The sequence below is a fragment of the Sapajus apella genome, unplaced genomic scaffold, assembly GCF_009761245.1.
Source record: "Sapajus apella isolate SASKATOON/1434 unplaced genomic scaffold, GSC_monkey_1.0 scaffold105, whole genome shotgun sequence".
In the NCBI taxonomy this organism is placed as follows: domain Eukaryota; kingdom Metazoa; phylum Chordata; class Mammalia; order Primates; family Cebidae; genus Sapajus; species Sapajus apella.
Window position 1 is genome coordinate 5,774,754 of NW_022437045.1, and position 22,260 is coordinate 5,797,013.

General features: G+C 40.8%; 1 protein-coding gene and 1 pseudogene across 5 annotated transcripts in view; both read left to right on the plus strand.

Moving 5' to 3' along the window:
• Positions 1-12,706, plus strand: part of RMND1 (required for meiotic nuclear division 1 homolog) — a 44,731-nt gene extending 32,025 nt beyond the window's left edge. For all 5 annotated transcript variants that reach the window (XM_032258817.1, XM_032258821.1, XM_032258819.1 and 2 more), the window contains 3 exons: positions 579-699; positions 11,069-11,185; positions 11,613-12,706. In XM_032258817.1, the coding sequence (XP_032114708.1) occupies positions 579-699; positions 11,069-11,185; positions 11,613-11,645 (271 nt within the window). In that variant the 3' untranslated portion in view covers positions 11,646-12,706. The remainder of the gene's footprint in view (positions 1-578; positions 700-11,068; positions 11,186-11,612) is intronic.
• On the plus strand, positions 8,117-8,265 carry LOC116536939 (annotated as a pseudogene).
• Positions 12,707-22,260: the final 9,554 nt, after the last annotated feature.

The following is a 22,260-nucleotide window of genomic DNA, read 5'->3' on the forward strand; positions in this document are numbered from 1 at the left end:
AAAAAAAAAAAAAAAAAAGTTTTTAGCCAGATGCAGTGGCACATGCCTGAAGTTCCAGCTACATGGAAGGCTGAGGCAGGAGGATAGCTTTAACCTCAGGTTGCAGTGAGTTGTGATCACATCACTGCACTCCATTCTGGGTAACACAGCACACAGCGAGACTCTTTTTTTTTTTTTTTTTTGAGACGGAGTTTCGCTCTTCTTGTTCAGGCTGGCGGGCAATGGCGGGATCTCAGCTCACTGCAACCTCCGCCTCCTGGGTTCAAGGAATTCTTCTGCCTCAGTCTCCCGAGTAGCTGGAACTACAGGCATGCACCACCATGCCCAGCTACTTTTGTATTCTTAGTAGAGGTAGGGTTTCACCATATTGGCCAGACTGGTCTGGAACTCCTGATCTTGTGATCCACTCATCTCAGCCTCCCAAAGTGTTGGGATTACAGGCGTGAGCCCCTGCGCCTGGCCAAGAGCCTCTCTCAAAAAAAAAAGGTTTCCATAAAGCACCGTGTAAATATTAAATATAATAGAAACGATTTTTAATTCAAGATAAATAAAAAGTTGTAATTTTCCCTTTTTTAAAGGCACCGTATAAACTTGAGTTCAGACTTCTTGATTACTCCTGATTTCTACTGGGACAGAGAAAACCTGGAAGAGCTTTACGATAAAACATGTCAATTCCTTAGCATTGGCCGAAGGGTTAAGGTATGTATTTTGTACTTTTATACATCAAAGGATCTTCTGATTTTAGCTTCACAGACTATAAGGTCGATGAATAAGATGAGAGTTTGGAAACCTAAAGGTCCATTAGGAAGTTCTTATCAAGTTTCATACAAGAGTCCCTGACTGCTCCTGATCTAGGCCTTGAAGAAGGAAGAATAAAGGATGACTGATGTTTGCCTGGAGGTGACAAGTAGAAAGGTGGCAAAACAATGAGAGGTCAGAGAGGGGAGGTGACAGACTAAATCTGAGATATGCTGAGATTAGAGTAGCAGCAGGATAATCCAATTAGTTCCATCATGCCGGCATATAGAAGGGCAGAAGCAAAGTCAAGAAGAGAGACATGTATCAAGGTATAGTGATGGGCCCAGGCGCTGTGCCTCATGCCTGTAATCCCAGCACTTTGGAAGGTCGAGGCAGGCAGATCACCTGAGGTCAGGAGTTCAAGACCAGCCTGGCCAACATGGCGAAACCCTGTCTCTACTAAAAATACAAAAATTAGCCAGGCATGGTGGTATGCACCTGTAGTACCAGCTACTCAAGGAGACTGAAGCAGAAGAATCACTTGAACCCAGGAGACGGAACTGAGGTCGTGCCACTGCACTCCAGCCTGAGTGACAACATGAGACTCTGTCTCAAAAAACAAAAAAACCGAAAAGACAAAATGTTTTATCACCACACATTCTCCGTCATGCTTCCCTGTGCAGTCATACCACCCTCCCCCTCCCCGGACTGTCCCTAACCCCTGGCCGAGTAATCTCTTCTCCATCTCCATAATTTTATCATTTTGAGGATGTCATAGAGTCATACAGTATGTGACTTTTTAGCTGGCTTTTCTCACCATAATGCCCTCAACTTGGATCCATGCAGGTTGTTACTCGTATCAATTCCCGTCTTCCTGTGGCTCCTGAAACATTTTTTTGGTATTTCATTTTGATGTTATTTTTTTAGTATATCTCTTTGCATAGATATTTAGTAGTTGCTCTGGTTATTACATCATATGTATATAACTTACTACATTCTACTGATTTCAACATCTTGCAGATTAAATGAAGTGTAGAATCTTTATTTCCCTAATGGATGATTGGATGCAGAAAAGAAAATCCTTATTTCTTTTATATTCCTTTATCCTTCCCTGTTTATAATTGTCTTAACTATTCTTCTGCAGACATAGAAACCTTCATTAGATTATGTTATAATTTTTGCTTAGCCCATAAAATATAACTTAGAAAACTAAGAAAAGTCTGTTGTATGTACCCATGTTTTTATTCTTTCTGTTCTTTTTTCCTTCTGATCTTCTAAGATTTCTTTTACTGTTTTTTTTGTGTGTGTGTGTTTTCAACAACATTATTTAGCTATTCTTTAAAGGTAAGTCAGACAAATTTTCCTAGTTTGTCTTCATCTGAGAATGTCTTAATTTTCTCTTCATTCCTGAAGAATATTTTCCTAGAAATAGGATTCTGGGTGGACAGTTTTCTTTCTTTCAGCACCTGAAAAATGCTGTGTCACTTCCTTCTGACCCCCATGGTTTCTGATAGGAAACCTGTCATAATTCTGTGACATTTATGTTTTATCTTTTATAATTTCACAAGTCTTTGAGGCTCTGTTCACTTCTTCTCCAGTATATTTTCTCTCTGTTAAGATTGGGTAATTTCCTTTGTCTGATCTTCTAGTTAATTGATTCCTTCCTCTGTTACCTTCATTTTGCTGCCCATCGAGTTATTTTATTCATTGTACTTTTCACTTTTAAAATTTCCATGTTTTCTTCTTTGTATCTTCTGTTTCTTTGCAGACTCCCTACTTTTTCATTTGTTTCAAGTGTGTTCAGAATTGCTTGTTGAATCGTGTTTATGATGGTTGCTTTAACATCATCTGATAATTCTAACATCACATACCTCTTGACATTAGTATGTACTGATTGTCTTGTCTTCTTCCTCCAGTTTCTCTCATTGCCTCAAGTGTTCTGGCTTGATATACAGGGTCCTTTCTGTTGTATCCGTTTTTCAATCATATTTCCTACCAAATCCCCACATTCATTCACCTTGTATCTCATCAAAAATAAATGATTAGCCTGGGAAACAGTGAGACCTCATTTCTACTGAATGTTTTTTTTGTTTTGTTTTTTGTTTTTTTTTTAAATTAGCCAGGTATAATAGCATGTGCCTGTAGTCCCAGCTACCTGGGAGGCTAAGGCAGGAGGATTGGTTTAGTCCAGAAATTTGAAGCTACAGTGAGCCATGATCATACCACTATACCCCAGTCTAGGCAACAGAGCAAGACCCTGTCTCAGAAAAATAAAAGATTTATAATTTCAAAGACCATGGTTCATTGAATGCTATAGTCACTTTAGCATCTGCATTTTTTTTCCTCTAATCTAGACACCACCCTTTTCAAAACCACAGCAAAGGTATCCGCAGTTGTCACTGATCTTGGTACCACCTGTTCCTCTGTAGGTGTCTTCCAGCACAGGACAGTAGAGGTCATCACCACTGGTCAGGGCAAGAAAACCAAGCTATGTTGCTTTTAGCTGACACAGAAAGATTGATTAGTGATGGTTTAAGAATCAAATTTAGTGGACTCCATCAACATAGTTTTAGATACCAAAGGTCTAATTAGACACCGATTTGACAGTTCAGTCATCTCGTCAGATATGAAAAGCACTGGACTTTCCTGGTTGTCGACTGTGCACACAGGCAGAAGATCTAGAGGAGGTAAGGGAGGGATACGAAAAGCTTTATACAGATGAGATATTTCCTGTGATTGTGACAGCTACTGCTGTGTAACAAATTACCCCAAAACTTACCGGCTGGATGCAGTGGCTCAAGCCTGTAACCCTGGCACTTTGGGAGGCCGAGGCAGGCGGATCACTTAAAGCCAGGAGTTCAAGACCAGCCTGGCCAACATGGCGAAACCGTTTCTACTAAAAATACAAAAATTAATCTGGCATGGTGGTGCACACTTATAGTCCCAAGTAGCTGGGAAGCCACTCGGGAGGTTGAGGCACGAGAATCACTTGAACCCAGGAGGCAGAGGTTACAGTGAGCTGAGATTGCACCTCCGCACTCCAGCCTGGATGATAGAGTGAGACGCCATCTCAAAAATAATAATAAAAAGAAACACCACTTAATATTTCAGTTTTTGTGGGTCAGGAATCGGTATGGTTTAGCTGGGTCCTCTGACTCTGCATTTCTCACAAGGCTGGAGTCATCCCAAGGATTCACTTCCTAGTTCAGTTGTGGTTATTGGCTGGACTTGGCTCCTCTCAGGCTATTAGATTGAGGCCTCAGTTCCTCATAAGCTGTTGTCCAGAGCCCTCTCGCAGCTCCTTGCCACAGAGGCTCCTCCATAGAGCATCTCACAGCGTGGCAGTGTGCTTCATCAGAATGAGCAAGTAGGGGAGTGATATGGTTTGCATCTGTGCCCCTGCCCAAATCATGTGTTGAATTGTAATGTTCTATGTTAAAGGTGGGTCCTGGTCGGGGGTGACTGGATCATAAGGTAGATTTCTCTTAAGTGGTTTAACCCCATCCACTTGGTGCCATTCTCATGATAGTTCTCTCGAGGTTGTTTGAAAATTTGTAGCACCTGCATCTCCCCTTGCTTGCGCTCTCTTGCTTCTGCCATGTAAGCTACCTGCTCTCCCTTCACCTTCCACCATGACTGTAAGTTTCTAGAAGCCCCCCCAGAAGCCAAGCACATGCCAGCATTATGCTACCCTGTACAGCCTGCAGAACTGTGAGCCCATTAGGCCTCTTTTCTTTATAAATTACCCAGTCTGGGGTATTTCTTTATAGCAATGAGAGAATGGACTAATAATGAGAGCAAGAGAGATTGCAGGAAGAGAAGGCTAGTAAAACAGAAGTCACAGTCTTTTGCAACCTAATCACACAAATGACATCCCATCATTTTTGCTGTGCTCTCTTTGTTAAAAGCAAGTTAGGGCCAGGTACAGTGGCTCATGCCTGTAACCCTAGCGCTTTGGGAGGCTGAGATGGGAGGATCACTTGAGGCCAGGAGTTTGAGACCAGCCTGGTCAGCATAGTGATACCCCATCTCTTAAAAAAAAAAAAAATTTTTTTTTAAAGCAAGTTATGGAAGTTATGGCTAGGCACAGTGGCTCACGCCTGTAATCCCAGCACTTTGGGAGGCCAAGGTGGGTGGATTACCTAAGGTTAGGAGAACAGCCTGGCTAACATGGTAAAACCGTTTCTACTAAAAATACAAAATTAACTGGGCATAGTGGTGGATGCCTGTAATCCCAGCCATTTAGGAGGCTGAGGCAGAAAAACTGCTTAAACCCTGGGGGAGCAGAGGTTGCAGTGAGCCGAGATCGTGCCACTTCACTCCAGCCTGGGTGAAACAGTGAAACTCCCATCACAAAAAGGAAAAAAAAGCAAGTTACTAGGTCCAGCCTACTCTTGAGGGCAGTGGATTACACACAAGTGAACACCAGGAGGTAGGGAGTCTTTGGGTGTCATCTTAGAAATCTGCCTGCCACAGTGGTTTTGAAAAAGGAGAACATTCTAGAATCCTACTTTATGACCACTGACCCACATGGTCCTCATACTACCAATTACTTTAATAGTTAGTTGACAGGTGCAGGTCATAAAGATGGTGGAACCATTGTTGATCTCATTGTGTTCTGAATTTAGCAAGCCAAATGCCACTGCTCTTGGCTTGGACAAGAACATTAATGCCAAAATTAATGTTCTGATCTTTGACCCTGGTGGCATTTTTTATCTGTCCATCCTCAGTGTTCAAGATGGTATTACTGAAATCATGTCTACAACTAAGGATGCCCACCTGAGTGAAGGATGCCTTGACAACTAAGTGGTCAGCTGCTTCATGGCTAAGATCAACAGCAGGTATAGAAAGGACACCCGGGAGAACAAGCAGGCTGCCCAGGCCCCTTCTGCCTCTACTGAATGTACTCTTCATTCTGGTATCGAGGCCAGTTTGAGATTGAGTCTCCCCGTGACGGGTTCACATCTATACCTCTGTGCACATGAGCAGCTGGAAAAATCTAAAGCCACCCCAGTCCCTGTGGAGAAAGCCGTAAGCAATGTCAGCTGAACACATCGTCGGTCCTTCATGGGTGGCTCTATATCCCTAAGATTTAAAATCTCTTGTAGGGCCAGACATGGTGGCTCATGCCGATAATCCCAGCACTTTGGGAGGCCAACGTGGGCAGATCACTTGAGGCCAGGAGTTCAAGACCAGCCTGGCCAACATGGTGAAACCCCATCTCTACTAAAAATACAAAAATTAGCTGGGTGTGGTGGCACATCCCTGTAATCCCAGCTACGTGAGGGGCTGAGGCATGAGAATCACTTGAACATGGTAGGTGAGAGTTGCAGTGAGCTGAGATTGCACCACTGCACTCCTGCCTGGGCAACAGAGTGAGACTTATCTCCCAAAAAATAATTAATAAATAGATAAAGTCTCCTATAAGAAGAACAAAAACTGAATTTATTTACAGGCAGCATGATCTTGTATGTGGAAGACCCTAAAGAATCTACGAGGAAGCTACCAGAACAAGTGAGTTTATCAAGGTTTCAAGGTCAATATATACAAAACAGTTGCCTTTCTTTATACTACCAATACACAATTGGAAATTGAAATTTTAAAAATACTGTTTATAATAGCACCCGAACCTTGAATTAGGTTCGAATTGAGTGATCCAGCTATTCCAGAAAAATATTAATCAATTGGAGTAATCTGAACCAGCTAATGGTTCTTTATTTCATTCCTCAGTCTCACTCTGGGTCTTCTGCATGAGTTATGAAGCATACCTAAAAGGTCTCAAACTACATTCCTCAAGAGAGTTTTCTCAGCATCCCGAAGGCAGTTCAGACTCATTGGATTATGTGAAGGTTATTAAGAAGAGCTTGAAAGAGTTAGACTCAGCATCGTGCTGGCATTATACATAATACAAAAGAAAAATAACTGGTCCTGCCCTTCAGCCAGCTTTACAGTTTTCCAAGAAAACAGATGGAACAAAGAAAGAGCGATGGTAGTGCTAGGAGAAAGTTGGTCCTTGTTTCCCCCCGCGAAAGACGAAAGAAAGAGTCGAGAAAATGGGTGAGGAGGCATAAGACATGGTAAAAAGTTGAGGGCAGAGGTCCAGAGGCAGAGGGCAGTTCCACAAGCGTTATGGGACAGAAACTAGTTGGCAGTGGATCCCTCGCTCCATTTTCTCACATCGGTGTCCCCAAAGTCCTGTCATCGAGGCATCTCTCCCGATGCCACCTACTCCATGAGCACTCGTCTGTTGTCATGACTTCTAGTCCCACCTTCTCCTGGTGACTTTCAAATGTCTCTCTCTAATCCCAGTCTCTCGTTTGCCTTCCAAATGTTTCCAGTTGCCTCCCCAATCTCACACATCTTCCTCATTTACATTATCTCATAGCATCCTTTTGAAAATTTTGTGTGCACCTTTCCCACTAGAATTTAAGCCCCATGAGATCAGAGACCATGATTATTTTCTTGCCAGTTCTTGGCAAAGGCCTCACATACAGTATGTCCTCAAAAATATTTGCAGAATTAGTCAATGATTATGATTGCAGAATGAAACTCACGGTATTCCCCCCATGAAAATGTTAAACCTTTTCTGTTCTCTATTGCAGCTCATAGAAGGACCTGCTAGCCTCACCTATTTAGTCATTCAACTAGAAACTTAAAAGTCATCTGGGTGTCCTTTTTCTCCTTCACCCTCCATATCCACTTAAACATTCTTTATTTTCCTCTAAGTATCATGGATTCATTAGCAAATATTTATTGAAAGCCTATGTGTGAGGCCCCGGGCTGGTGAAACAGAGGCATACCATGTGACCCCTGCCTTTGGCACCTATTAATGTTCATCCCTACAGCCCTTCACCTTCCTTTCCCACCTGGACTTGTCTAATTCCTTCTTCACTCTGTCTCCAGACTTTTTTCCAGTCTCTGCACCCTTTGACTGGAAGGCAGAGAGATAGATACGTCTATTTCACGATTCTGTCTTCTCTGCCCAGCACAGTGCAGTAAATGTTATACTTCCAGATTGAACAGAGGCCTCCCGATTACCTGCAGAATGAAGTTCAGATATTCTAGCATGACATGCTAATTGCTGCTGTAGCAACTTTCACAAACCTAGTGGCTTACAGAAACTGTTCTGTAGGTGGCATGGCCTAAAGTTAAGGTGTGATGCCCCTTTGGAGACTGGGTGGAATCAATTTCCTCACCTTTTCCACTGGCTGGAGACCACCTACATTCCTTGTTCATAGCCCCTTCCTCCATCTAGCAAAGGCCAGTGGAATCCTCATATTGTATCATTCTGAACCCATTTCCATTTTTAAGGACCCCTGTGATTACATTGGGCTTTCCCAGATAATCTATTATCTCCCCATCTTAAGATCAGCTAATAATACTTAACTGACAGGGGAGATACCATGATCACGAAGGTGGTTTTTCCAGGGCGAGGCTTATCCATTGCACTCCACATATGCTGACCCCTGTGATTTCCCTTTTTCTATACTAAATTTTTTAAAAAAAAAAGATCAGCTAATTAATAACCTTAATTTCTTATATAATCTTAATTCTCCTTTACCACATTATATTCACAGATTCCAAGAAGTAGGACATAAGTATCTCTGGGGTGTGGTACACAGTACCTCTCACAATCTGATACATACTAACTTACTTTTTTTTTTTTTTTTTGACACAGAGTTTCCCTCTTGGCACCCAGGCTGGAGTGCAATGGTGTGGTCTTGGCTCACTGCAACCACCGCCTCCCAGGTTCAAGCGATTCTCCTGCCTCATCCTCCCAAGTAGCTGAGATTACAGGCACCTGCCACCACACCCGGCTAATGTTTGCATTTTTAGTAGAGATAGGGTTTCACCATGTTGGCCAGGTTGGTCTTGAACTCCTGACAGGTGATCCACCTGCCTTGGCCTCTCAAAGTGTTTGGATTACAGGTGTGAACCACTGCCCCCGGCTAACTTACCTTCTTAACCTTACTTCCAAGCACTTCTAGGTTGACCACAATCTAGCTATGCTTGTCTCTGTGCTGTTTCCTATGCTTGAAATGCTCCCTTCATGCCCCCATCCCTCCACATCCCGCCCACCTTTTCTTCGTGTCTGCTGCCTTTTAAAGCCTAATTCGGACGGGTGCCATGGCTTATGCCTATAATCCCCGCACTTTGGGAGGCTGAGGTGGGCAGATCGTGAGGTCAGAAGAGCAAGACCATCCTGGCTAACATGGTGAAACCCCAACTCTACTAAAAATATAAAAAATTAGCCAGGCGTGGTGGCAGGCACTTGTCCCAGCTACCCAGGAGGCTGAGGCAGAACTGCTTGAACCCGGGAGGCAAGTGTTGCAGTGAGCCAAGATTGCACCACTGCGCTCCAGCCTGGACAACAGTGCAAGACTCCATCTCAAAAAAAAAAAAAAAAAAAAAAGCCTAATTCACATTGCCTACCTCTGTGAAGCCTCTCCTGTTTTTTTTTTCTTTGTTCCATTATCTGCAAGCACGGAGCATACAGGCCTCTATACTTAAATGAAATAGAAACCATGCCGTAGTGGTAGGAACTCTTGCTTGCACATTTCAGTGTGTTGTCAGATGCATGGGTTAAGTGAGGTTAAGTTGTTAGACTTAATAGGACACTTGGCATGTTTAGGTAATAGAAACAAACTCTAAGGAGTAAGTTGGGTAATGATGAGGTAGAGGAGAAAGAGAATGTTGCCTGTTCTTTGCCTAAATTGAAAGAAAAGGGAAGAGGGCTCAATCAGTTTGAAGAGAAAAGCAAGCTTAAAGATGAACATTAAAGACCAAGATCAAGCAGCCAATATAAACAGACATATTAAGAAAGGGCAAGAGGAAAAGAAAGGAGGAAGGGGAAAGGAAGGAAGAGGAAAGAGGCATGCTTTAAACATTTATACAGATTAGAAACTACAGGGTGACTATAGATCTGGAAATAGGGGCAAATGCTGATGAGTATGGTTCAGTGAGTTAACCCTGTGGTTCCCTAAGGCAGGTTTTTTTTTGTTTGTTTTTTTTGGAGACAGAATCTCACTTTTGTCACCCAGGCTGGAGTGCAGTGATGCAATCTTGGCTCACTGCAGTGTTAATCTCCTGAGCTCAAGCGATCCTCCCAACTCAGCACCCACCAACCCAAGTAACTGGGACTTACAGGCATGTGCCACCATGCCTGGCTAATTTTTTTGTAGAGACACGTGTGTTGCACAGGCTGGTCTCAAACTCCTGAGCTCAAGTGATCCTCCTGCCTCAGCCTCCCAAAGTGCTGGGAGTACAGGCATAAGCCACCGAGCCCAGCCTAGTAAGGCAGTTTAATGCTATGTGCAAAAGTCATAACATGGTGAACTAACACATTCCAATCAATCCCTGAACACGTACCTGTGATTCGTGTCTTAATGTTCACTGACCAAACCTGAAACTTCAGCATACCCCATGAAACAAACTATTTTAAGTATGCTTCCAGGATTTCCAATTTCCAGAAGCAAGTGATTAATATAGAGGTATTAGGTAGGTATATAACAGTTGTCACATCCAAGTTTTGAATTCAGGAACTTTATTTTCTTTTAATCCCCACAGCCAGCTCGTCTTGAGGCATCACAATTTAAAACTGTTGCAGTTCAGTTAAAACCAATGCCATCTAGTGGTGTGTGCGCAGCAAGTCAAATGTCAAGCATAGGTTTTGTAGTAGAAATTATCTTTAGGTCTTGCTAAAAATAATTAAGTTTCAAGTTTGCCTTTTTTAATTGCTAAAAAGGGCAGCTACTAGGACTCAGACTGTATTTTTAGTTCTTCCATCAAAATCTTACAAAGAGCTTCAGTTTGACATTTGACTTGCGGCGCACTTTTTTTTTTTTTTTTTTTTGATACAGAGTTTCACTCTTGTTACCCAGGCTGGAGTGCAATGGGGCAATGTCAGCTGATTGCAACTTCCGCCTCCTGGGTTCAAGCAATTCTCATGCCTCAGCCTCCGGAGTAGCTGGGACTACAGGCATAAGCCACCATGCCCAGCTAATTTTTCTATTTTTAGTAGAGACAGGGTTTCACCATGTTGACCAGGATGGTCTCGATCTCTTGACCTCGTGATCCACCCGCCTTGGCCTCCTAAAGTGCTGGGATTATAGGCGTGAGCCACTGCGCCTGGCGCAAAGTATTTTTTGCAGTTAAATCTGTGCATTACAAAATGTCTCTGGATGGATTCACAAGAAACTGATAATGTTTCTGCCTGCCTTTGGGGAGAGGAGCAAGATTTTTTCACTGTACAGCTATAGAATTCTTATGTATATGACAGTATTAAATTGTTTAAGTATAAATACATGTTACTAAAATTTTTCTTACACAGGTCATGAACGAAAAACTTCAACACTGCATGGAACTAACAGATCTAATGCGGAATCACCTGAATGAGAAGAGGGCACTCCGCTTGGAGTGGATGATTGTCATCCTCATTACCATAGAGGTAAGATGGAAATGCTGTGTACCGTAATGTTACATACTCTTTTCACAAATACAGGGGCTATGCTAGTAAGATAGTTTGAGATAGAAAATTATTAGCAGGAAAGAGGCTTTGTTACCATTACTAATTTGAAGTTTCAAATTTGCAAATGCATTGATAGTAAATTTTGAAAAGGTTCCACTTTTAAAAACTTTAGAGTAGACCTCAAGGTTCTACATTTTTAAAGACAGCATTTGGAAAAAGTTCTAGTTGTAAATTTATAATATACTGCCCAACATCAAATCAAACACCTGTGCCTCCCATTCACAGCCTGCCATGTGAGAAACTCAAGTATTTACCTTATCAGGAGCATTTCTCATTGGAAGTCATTGTAGTTTGTACCCACAATTTGCCTGTCATGAAATTAGTAATTCTCACTTTTTATCCTAAGGTAATGTTTGAGCTGGGACGAGTACTTTTCTGATCAAGTGAAACCAAAGTGTCACTGCAAGAGATGAATTCAAGTTCTACAATCAAAAAATAAATGTTTGGCCAGGTGCAGTAGCTCATGCCTGTAATCCCAGCACTTTGGGAGGACGAGGCAGTTGGATCATTTTAAGTCAGTTCAAGACAAGCCTGGCCAACATGGTGAAACCCCATCTCTACTAAAAAATACAAAAAAAATTAGGCACACCTGTGACCTTAACTACTCAGGAGGCTGAGGCAGAAAAATCTCTTGAACCCGGGAGGAAGAGGTTGGAGTGAGTTGAGATCATGCCACTGCACTCCAGCCTGGGCGACAGAGTGAGACTCAGTCTCAAAAGTAAAAAATAAAATAAATAAATGTTCACTACTAGTTCATCGCTTATTTAATAAGTATTTTTTTAATCAAGAAATTGTTTCAGCCCCCAATATATTGTGTGAATAAAGTAAAGTATAAAGAATCCCGTGTTTGCTTCTTCATCACTGACAATTCAAAAAGGAAAATATTACAGTTAAGAACTTTGGAAAACCTTAGCATCTAGAAATCTTGGTTAATCTTGGCAGATACCTCTTAAAACCAAAGGGCTTAGGTTTTAGACCACAACTTAACCTATCCCCAGGGAATGCTATCATGGCCCTGGCTAAGAGAACCACACAGGAACGCAAGTGTTGACGTCAATATATACAGTAACAAGACAGGCTTCTGATGGCAGAAATGAATCTTAAAGACCTATTTTAGATGGATGATTTGAGTATGGCTGTTCACTGGCACCTTTTCTTCTGTTAATCAATACTTTGTCCCTTCACCAAGTCAGTCACAATATTCTTCCCACAGACGTTTGTTTCACACATATTTTGGGGAAATTTAAAAAAACAAGCACAAAGATTCTAAACATCTAAGTATTTACCTCCTTGTGTTGACACTTTTCTTAAAATCAACTCTTTATCTACATTGCCTTATTTTTATGCATAACCCCTCATGCCCCACTATAGTCCTCGCCCAACTTTTCACGCATATCCTTTCGTTTTGCAACTCACTTAACTGCTACACAGTGTTACACCGAGAATACATTCATCTGTACTAACTGATGGACACATTTATTTGCAGTTAACAGTGCTAAGATAAACATCTGGTATCTTCCAGCAAGAGTTCTTCAGCAGCTGTCTTCCATTTGAAGTACCTGTATGCGAAGGGTACCCAAAAAACCTCTCCAAGGAGAATATAGATTCGCTTTCTAGGATGGGCACAGTGCCTCACGCCTGTAATCCCAGCACTTTGGGAGGCCAGGGTGGGAGCACTGCTTGAGCCCACTGACACACAAAGTAATTTTTTAAAAACTGCTTTCAAGTTCCTCCTGATTTTCATAAAATCAACATACTTGGTACACACCTGCAGTGTATCCTGTTCTTCCCATCTTCCCTTATCACACTTACACAAGAGAGGCGACTCTCACCTATCCTCAATAATTTGGCCCACTATATTCAATAACCCTTAAATACGTTAAACCTATGTTTCAGCCTTTTTGGGAAACGCCACAAAAGGACAATTTGAAAGATTGGTAAATGCAACCTTTAATTGAAGCCATTATGTCTTCTCCCATTTTTTAGGAAGTACAATTCCAGTAAAATTTTACTCCAAGTATCAACGTATACAGTTTGCTGTTCTGATCAACTAATTAGAAACAATGTGAAATAATCCAGGAAACACCATGAACATTTGGTGCCTTATGGTCACAGCATTATTAAACATTTCAAGTTATATAAAAAATTTACAAGAAATGAAAAGATTATCAAAAGAGGTGCATAAACATTTATTAGCATAGTTTTGTAGAGGAAATGTAACACAAATACATTTTCAAGAAGAAAAACATATTTGCATAGTTCACCTAGGTTTAAATGGATTATGGTGGACATTAGCTCAATACACTATTACAATGCACTAAATTACAAAAGGTTTTCTTAGGCCGGGCGCGGTGGCTCAAGCCTGTAATCCCAGCACTTTGGGAGGCCGAGGCGGGTGGATCACGACGAGGTCAAGAGATCGAGACCATCCTGGTCAACATGGTGAAACCCTGTCTCTACTAAAAGTACAAAAAATTAGCTGGGCATGGTGGCGCATACCTGTAATCCCAGCGACTCAGGAGGCTGAGGCAGGAGAATTGCCTGAACCCAGGAGGCGGAGGTTGCGGTGAGCCGAGATCGCGCCATCGCCCCCCAGCCTGGGAAAAAAGGAAAAACCCCTCCCTTCAAAAAAAAAAAAAAAAAAAAAGGTTTTCTTAAAAGTGATAAAACAGCTTATTTTAAAATACCAGTATTTACAGTACACTGGCAATTACATCTTTTTCAACTAATTTTATGATTTAAAACTTCAACTTAAGTTACGAAAGTTTAAAGAATTGTTTTAGTTGTAACATAAGTAAAAACTTGCTTTCAGGCCGGGCACAGTGGCTCATGCCTGTCATCCCAGCACTTTGTGAGGCTGAGGTGTGCAGATCACCTAAGGTCAGGAGTTCAAGACTAGCATGACCAATATGGTGAAACCCTGTCTTTAAAAAACAAAAACAAAAAAAACTTACTTACTTTTACTTAATAAAGTAAAAACGTAAGATCACCACCTCTCTAACAACAAAATAACCAACAAATTACACAGAGTATGTAAAGCCTAAAGTAAGTTCATTCACCACTGGCTCCCAAAGTCCTCAGAGTGGTATCTAATTTCTATCACAGGAGAGCTCACTGATTAAGACCAATATGGATTTGAATTCTTGTTTCACCACTGATTCTTGCCGTTAAAACCTCAGGCAAATCACTCAACCTCTTCGGCCTCACTTTCCTCATCTGTGGAGTAGGTTTAATTAAACTATCTCATAGGTTGCTGTGAGGATTAATGGAATATGTGTGAACAGGAGAGTTTATTATTAACCTATCTCACAGAGTTACTGTGAGGATTAACTCTCAGATGAAATGCAGGCTGAATCAAATTCCCAGGATCCATCTTTGGATCTTTAAGAAACGTCATAGACCAGGTGCAGTGGCTCACGCCTGTAATCCCAGCACTTTGGGAGACTGAGGTGGGTGGATCACGAGGTCAGGAGTTCAAGACCAGCCTGGACAAGATGGTGACACCCGTCTCTACTAAAAATAAAAAAATTAGCCAGGCGTGGTGGTGGGCACCTGTAATCCAGGCTACTCAGGAGGCTGAAGTGAACAGATATTGCACCACTATACTCCAGCCTGGGCAACAGAGCAAGACTCCATCTCAAAAAAGAAACATCCTAACTCAGACTTTGGAATATAAGGGTCAATTTAAATATCATGCAGTATTTTCACTGTATAAAATGGGCTGGCTCCTCGGTGCAAACCCACAAAGGCTTTTTTAAACTACACATTTCTGCATATACCAGACAGCAGCGGCCAGCAGTTTTTCTGGGGTGCCTTCTTGGATAACCACAGCAGTCAGAAGCGGACTTTTTTTTTAATACATAAAATCAGTATCTTTCTAGCTGTATCATCTTAAAAACAAACTATATTTGTCTATTTTAAATAACTGTCCTGTCTTTCTACTACCTAAAGCAGTTTTTCCAAAGCATGGTCCTCAGACCAACTGCATCAGCAAATACTCAAGACTGTCCATTAATACTACTGACTCCTGAGTTCCGCACCATACTAAATCAGAATGTCTGGGGCTGCAGATAGGAAACATGTTTTTTTTTTTTTTTTTTTTTTTTTTAACTCTTGGGGAGACTCTTATGTGCTCACTAAACTCTTAAGAAGCACTAACTTAGAATCTATCTATGTATTGGTTTATACTCAGGTTACACAGATTTTAAATAATTCATTAGCACTCTCTTGCTTACTAAGTACTAATCTCAAGTGACTCAGTTCTCTTTCGCCAACCCAATCTCCTCAGACCCTGCTCTATGCCTTTACAGCAGGGCGGGGTGGGGGGGAGCGCACATGAGCACTGGGAGGTGATGTGGATCACAAGTAGAGAGAATTTTTCCAAATCTAAATCTACTCTCACGTTCAGCTCTCTCCGTTGGTTCTGAATTGCCATTTTTAAGGAAGGTTTAATGTCACCATACTAAATTCCCTTCCCTCAAAGGGGTTTAATGAAACAAAATTTTTTAAAGACCACATTTTCACTTCCTCTGTGAAACAAAACGTGGACTTTTAAATGTTTTAAAAACAAAAACTTTCCACATCACCTAGACTGTTAATCTGGAAAGCATACAGCATTGTAAAACCTACTCATTCATTTTTTTCATCCAATTTCACATTTATTTACTAAAAATTACAATGCACTACTCTAAGCTCTAAGACACAGCGGTTAAGATGCCACATAGTGCCCCTGGCTTTCATGAAGCTTACATTCCAATGAAGGCAGCAGGAAAACAATCTGCTTATAGACAGATGCTCTATAAAGAAATCTATAAAAGAGGCAGGTGGTGTGAAAAGTCAGGAAAATGGAGCAGACTAGTGAAGTTAAAATCTACTTGAGGTTTAAACATCATTTGAATTTAAAAACTCAAAACAGGAGACACTCTGGTTAAATAGAAACTTGACTTTCAATCCAGCTTTTACACACAAGGCTTGGGAAGTTGCTTACTCTAACAATTTTTTTTTTAATATTGCTAATTTAAAAGGATGAACTAGAGTGCCTCTAGGAATCATCAAATTAAGACAGAGGTCAGCAAACTAACCAAAACTAACTCCAATCAAATCTAAACCTCTAGCCACAAAACCTTAAATTCAAGGTGTTGATCTTAATTTTAAAAACCTCATGTGGTTTGGGTTCTGGTTACCTTAGAGATTTTTTACTGTTAAGAATGCTGACGGCAATTTAAGACTGGCTGTAACACTTGGCCGATGGTTCACTACTGAAACCTGATGAACTGGAATCCTCTGATTTTGTGTGTCTCTTTTCAGATAGGGTGACCAATCATGCTAGGTCTGACTAGGACCAAAGGGTTTCTTGGGAGCAGCCAGATTTTCATTGCTAATACTGGGAAAGTCCTGGGCAAACCAGGACTGATCACGCTATCTTTGGACGACATTTTAGAAACTGATATTTAAACAGTCACTTTTTCAACTCTGGACTTTGCTGCAACTCTACAGATCTTTAATATGGATCAACTACTAAAAACAACCTTCCCTTCCAATGATCAAAATGACCATTTTCATAAAGAAAAGAGTGTTAATTTCACACACAGTTTTTATCAGGTGGAAGTATTAATTTTTCCCTATAAATTTTATCATTTTAAACATAAAAATTTTGAGCCAAACACTACTTGAAGAACTGTTTAAGAATTCAGATTCACAATTCTTTTAAGAAATAATGCTTCAAAATTACAATGTCTGTTTTTTTTTTTTTTTTTTTTGATGTCTTTAAAGATCAGTTTTGAATTAGTGACAGATTTAACTTGGACAAATCACTCTCAATCTGGCTGAGTAAAAGAAGCCAGTCTACAAAGGCTACGTAATATATGATTCCATTTATGTAACATGCTAGAAGGTAAAACTAAGGCCGGGCGCAGCGGCTCACTCATGTAATACCATCACTTTGGGAGGTTAGGGAGGGCAGATCACGAGGTCAGGAGTTCGAAACCAGCCTGGCCAACAAAAAATTAGCCAGGCGAGGTGGCACATCTGGAGGCTGAGGCAGGAAGGCCGAGGAAGGATAATCACTTAAACCCAGGAGGCAGAGGTTGCAGTGAGCCAAGATCACGCCACTGCACGCCAGCCTGGGCAACAGAGCAAGACTCCACTTGAGAAAAAAAAAAAAGGTAAAACTATAGTGATGGACAACAGATCACTGACAGCCAGCCAGGGATTAGGGGTAGAAGCAGCACAGGTCTATAAAAAGACAGCAAAATAAAGTGATAGACCTGGCCTATATTCTCATGTTGGTGACTAGACAAATACTATGTTAAAATTAACAGAACTGTATACTGAAAAAAAAAAAGTCACTTTCACTACATAATTCTAATGTTTTTTTTTTTAAATCTGTGATTATTTCAAAAATATACAGATTCTATCATTTACTGAGGTACTATGCTATGCCCCCCTCCATATACAGTTTTATTTTCTACTCACCCAATGCTAGGAGATAGTAATTATTATCCCTATATGCGGAAAAGGAAAACTTCAGGCTCTGAGGTTAAATAACATGCCCAAAGCTACACAGTGTAAGGGATGGACCATAATTTCAACACAGATCTGATTCCAAAAGCTATATTCTCAACCACTACAAACCACTACTCTCTCTCATAAATAATCTTGTTCATAAATAACCAACCACTCTGTCCCTCCTAATGACATTAGAAGGCTATTAAGTTTCCTAATTCTATTCTCAACTCAATACATTACTGATAACGTGAAAATAGGGAGAAAAACATGATTCTAGAGCAGCGATGTCCAACTACTTTTCTCCAATAATAGAAATGTTTTGTATTATCTGTGCTGTCCAATATGGTAGCCTCTAGCCACAGGTGGCTACTCAGCACACACTGCTAGTATGACATTAATTGAATTGGACAGCACAGTTCTAGAGAAATAACATGACAAGAATGTACACGCCACAGAAAGAAGCAATTTATTAAATTATGATGGTAACTCACCAACAATAAAAGGAAAACAAGGTGGACATATAATAAAGGAATGAAGCTAAGAAATGCACCACTCCCCAAGCACACAAAACTATCTTTTGAACACCTGCTCACCCTCCAAGATTCAGCTTAAATATCAACCTTATCTACACACCCACAGCACTCTGCACATCTACAGTATAAATTGTGTATTAGGTATCTGTGTTTTTCCCCCCCACTTGACTGTGAGCACCTGAAGGGCAGAGATAGTTATTCATATATGCACCACCAGCATCTAATACCTATACCCAGATGCTTTCTGGAACAATGAACAGTTTTTTTATTCAGTTCTAGTGGGAAAATGATCACTATCTTAGGTCCTTTAACTACAAATTCAATTCTGCAAGTATTCGAGTACCAGAGTACACATAAAAAGAACTCCTGTCCCTCAAACAGCTTACAGTGAGAGTGAGGGATACAAGATATAGGTAGATAAGGCGGGGAACTAGGGGAGGGGCAGCATCGGGTGGGGAGTTGGGAAGGGACAACATGGGGAGAAATGTCAGATATAGGTTATGGGGAGGAAGGCAGCAAACCACACTGTCATGTATGTACCTATGCAACAGTTCACATGTACCCCAAAATCTAAAATGCAATAAAATATATTTAAAAAAAAAAAAAGATATAGGTAGACAAATAACAAGTAAAAAGGGTAATCAGGCCGGACACAGTGGCTCACGTCTGTAATCCCAGCACTTTGGGAGGCCAAGGCTGGCGGATCACGAGGTGAGGGGTTCAACACCAGCCTGGCTAACACGGTGAAACCCCATCTCTACTACAAAACACGAAAAATTCGCCAGGCGTGATGGCACGCACCCGTAGTCCCAGCTACTCAGGGAGGCTGAGGCAGGAGAATCGCTTGAACCTGAGAGGTGGAGGTTGCAGTGAACCAAGACCATGCCACTGCACTCCAGGCTGGGAGACAGAACAAGACTCCGGCTCAAAAAAATAAAGTGTGGGGGTAATCGAAGTTAAGTGTGTACAAATAGTGCTTTAGGTCAGAATAGAAACTGTCAGGAATCAGACTGGTAAGAGAAAACTGAAAAGTGGTTTAAATAGCCATTATCCCATTCTGTAAAGCAAAAGGTGTAAGATAACTTATTGTATCCCAACCTATTATTCAGAAAAGCCTAATGGATTAAAAAACATTTTTAAGTAAGTCTTTAGAAATTTATCCTGCCTTCGTTCACACTACCAATGTCAGGTCTCATCCTATTCCTCATATCACTAAGCTAAAACTAATCTTAGAACAAAATCCTTCCAGATCCAAAATTTCTAAGAAAATTTCACAGCATAAAGAAGTGATGTTTTCTTTACACTTAAATTCTGATCATCCTTAAGTCACAACATCCTCTTTTGGGTTCTCAAAATGTGATAACTGGAATTAGTTTGCATAGTACATCTCATGGTGAGTACACAGACAGCAGCTGGAACTGTCTATTGAAAGTAGTTTGAATTCATTTAATGAGTACCTGTTTTGTTTCCTCTAAAAATCAACAGGAGGCGTGCCACTTTGAGGAATCTAGACACCAAGCATTATCTGTAAAGTATATTATAATACAGAGGTCTGCAAACTAGAAGACTGGCAAAGAGCTCTACAATATAATTTCTTTTGAAAAAAAATCTACCAGCCAATTTTCTTATTTTTATCAGCTTACATATTATTAATGAGAAAGGTCACAGAAATTTGTGAGGTTTTCCTAGACTGAAAGACCTTGGGCTGCTTAATTACTTAAATTCTTTGAGCCTGCTTCCTCAAATTGAAGATTGAGAAGGAAGTGTGACTTGATGCCTTCAGAGAAAAAAAACTGACTCAATTAACTAAGATAATTACTTACAGATTGACTTCAGCATGGCTTTTGGTTCAATCCTAACTCACCTTTAAAATGGAAAAACAGGCCAGGCACAGTGGCTCATCCCTTTAATCCCAGCACTTTGTGAGGCCAAGGCAGGTGGATCACCTGAGGTAGAGCTCGAGACCAGCTTGGCCAACATAGTGAAACCCCATCTCCACTAAAAATACAAAATTATCCAGGCACGGTGGTGGGCTCATGTAATCCCAGTTACTCGGGAGGCTGAGGCAGGACAATTGCTTGAACCCTGGAGGCAGAGGCTGCAGTGAACTGAGATCACGCTGCTGCACTCCAGCCTGGGCGACAGATCGAGGCTTCATCTCTAAATAAATAAATAATAAAGTGGACAAATATGTAACTGTGGCTGCTATTAAACTATGTCCATAATTCTTTGATACTCGTCCCTTGAGTTTGGGCTGGACTTAAGTGACTTGTTTTTAATAGAATATGGCATAAATGATGATGTGTGGCCTCCGCTCTGCTCTTGCTTGAATCACCTGCTCTGGGAGTAGCTAGCCTTCACCATGTTGTGAGGACACTCAAGCAGTCCAATGGAGAACTTTCATCATCAGCCATAGGTGACCTGCCAAATGAGAGCCACCTTGGGATCTCATGAAAAACTCTGGCCCAGAACCACCTAACTAAACTACTCCGAGATTCCTGACCCACAGAAATTACATGAGAAAACACAAGTTTATTGTTTTAAACCACTGAGTTTTGGGTTAATTTGTAACAACAAGAGAATGCACCAGTGTTTTTTAAATAGTGGGTCCTGACTTAGTAGTAGTTGAATACATCAATTTAAGGCAGCAATATCAACATTAAAAATGAAATAGAAGAGAGCAGGGTATATCACTCTTAATACAAGTACTATTTCCTAAAAATTTTGTTAAATTTTATGTAAATGTGTTTCTTACAAGCACAGCTGAAAACATTAAAACCCACAACTCTTAACAAGTAAATTTAAAACAAAAAGCTCCCTAAAGCATAGGGAATCCCTTGAGGGACTCGTCTCAGTAACAACCAACTATAAAACAAACATTTTCTATAAACTTTATGACCTAACCAATCATGTAAGACATCCTCACACTACATCATCTTTTCTGATGTATATGCTAAGCTTCATAACCACCACACAGGACATGGTATCTGCCCTAGATTTTAATGTCTAACACAAAAAAGCACGTCATTTTCCTAATTTTAAGAAGTTACTCAACAGGACTGCCTTCATAAAATTAGTGAAAAATGCTGCTTTGGACTCAAACCACCTTTATCATTTTTTTCTATTACTACTTTTCTTGTCGGTTAAAGGAAACTCCATCTTCAACCTAAGTGCACACACTCACACAAGAGATCAAGTATAGTATTATTAAATTGTTTTCTGCTCACTGTCCAACTCATAATATAGGTCTGCCAACTGGAAGACAGCAAACAGTTCTACAGCTTAACTTCTTTAAAAATAATTTACCTATCCTCTTCAGAACACAAGTAAGTGCATATTTTTGTGGCTGTGTCTTAGAACACAAATCAAAACTTTCAGCAACACCAGACTCTGCAGAATATTCACGTGTAACTTTTGATGAATCCACTCAGATTGCTTGCACTGTGATTTTCTTTGAAGTAAAAAGTGTTAAAAACTACAGATTTCAAAATACCAAAATAAATTGGCACATAATTAAACAGCGATTTAACTCTTTTTCTTTTTAGAGACAGGATCTCTCTCTGTTGCCCAGACTAGGGTACAGTGGTGCGATCATGGCTTACTGCATAACTAATTTTTTTTTCTTTTTTTAACAGATGTAGTTTCCTTATATTGCTCTGGCCAATCTGGAACTCCTGGGCTCAAGAGATCCTTCAGAAAGTCCTGGGATTACAGGTGTGAGCCACCACGCCCAGCCTTTTTATTTCTTTTATTTTTTGAGATAAGAGTCTCACTCTCACACTGTTGCCCAGGCTGGAGTGCAGTGGCGAGATCTCGGCTGGCTGCAACCTCCGCCTCCCAGGTTCAAGTGATTCTCCTGCCTCAACCTCCAGAGTGGCTGAGATGACAAGCGCCCGCCACCACGCCCAGCTAATTTTTTGTATTTTTAGTAGGGACAGGGTTTCACCATGTAGC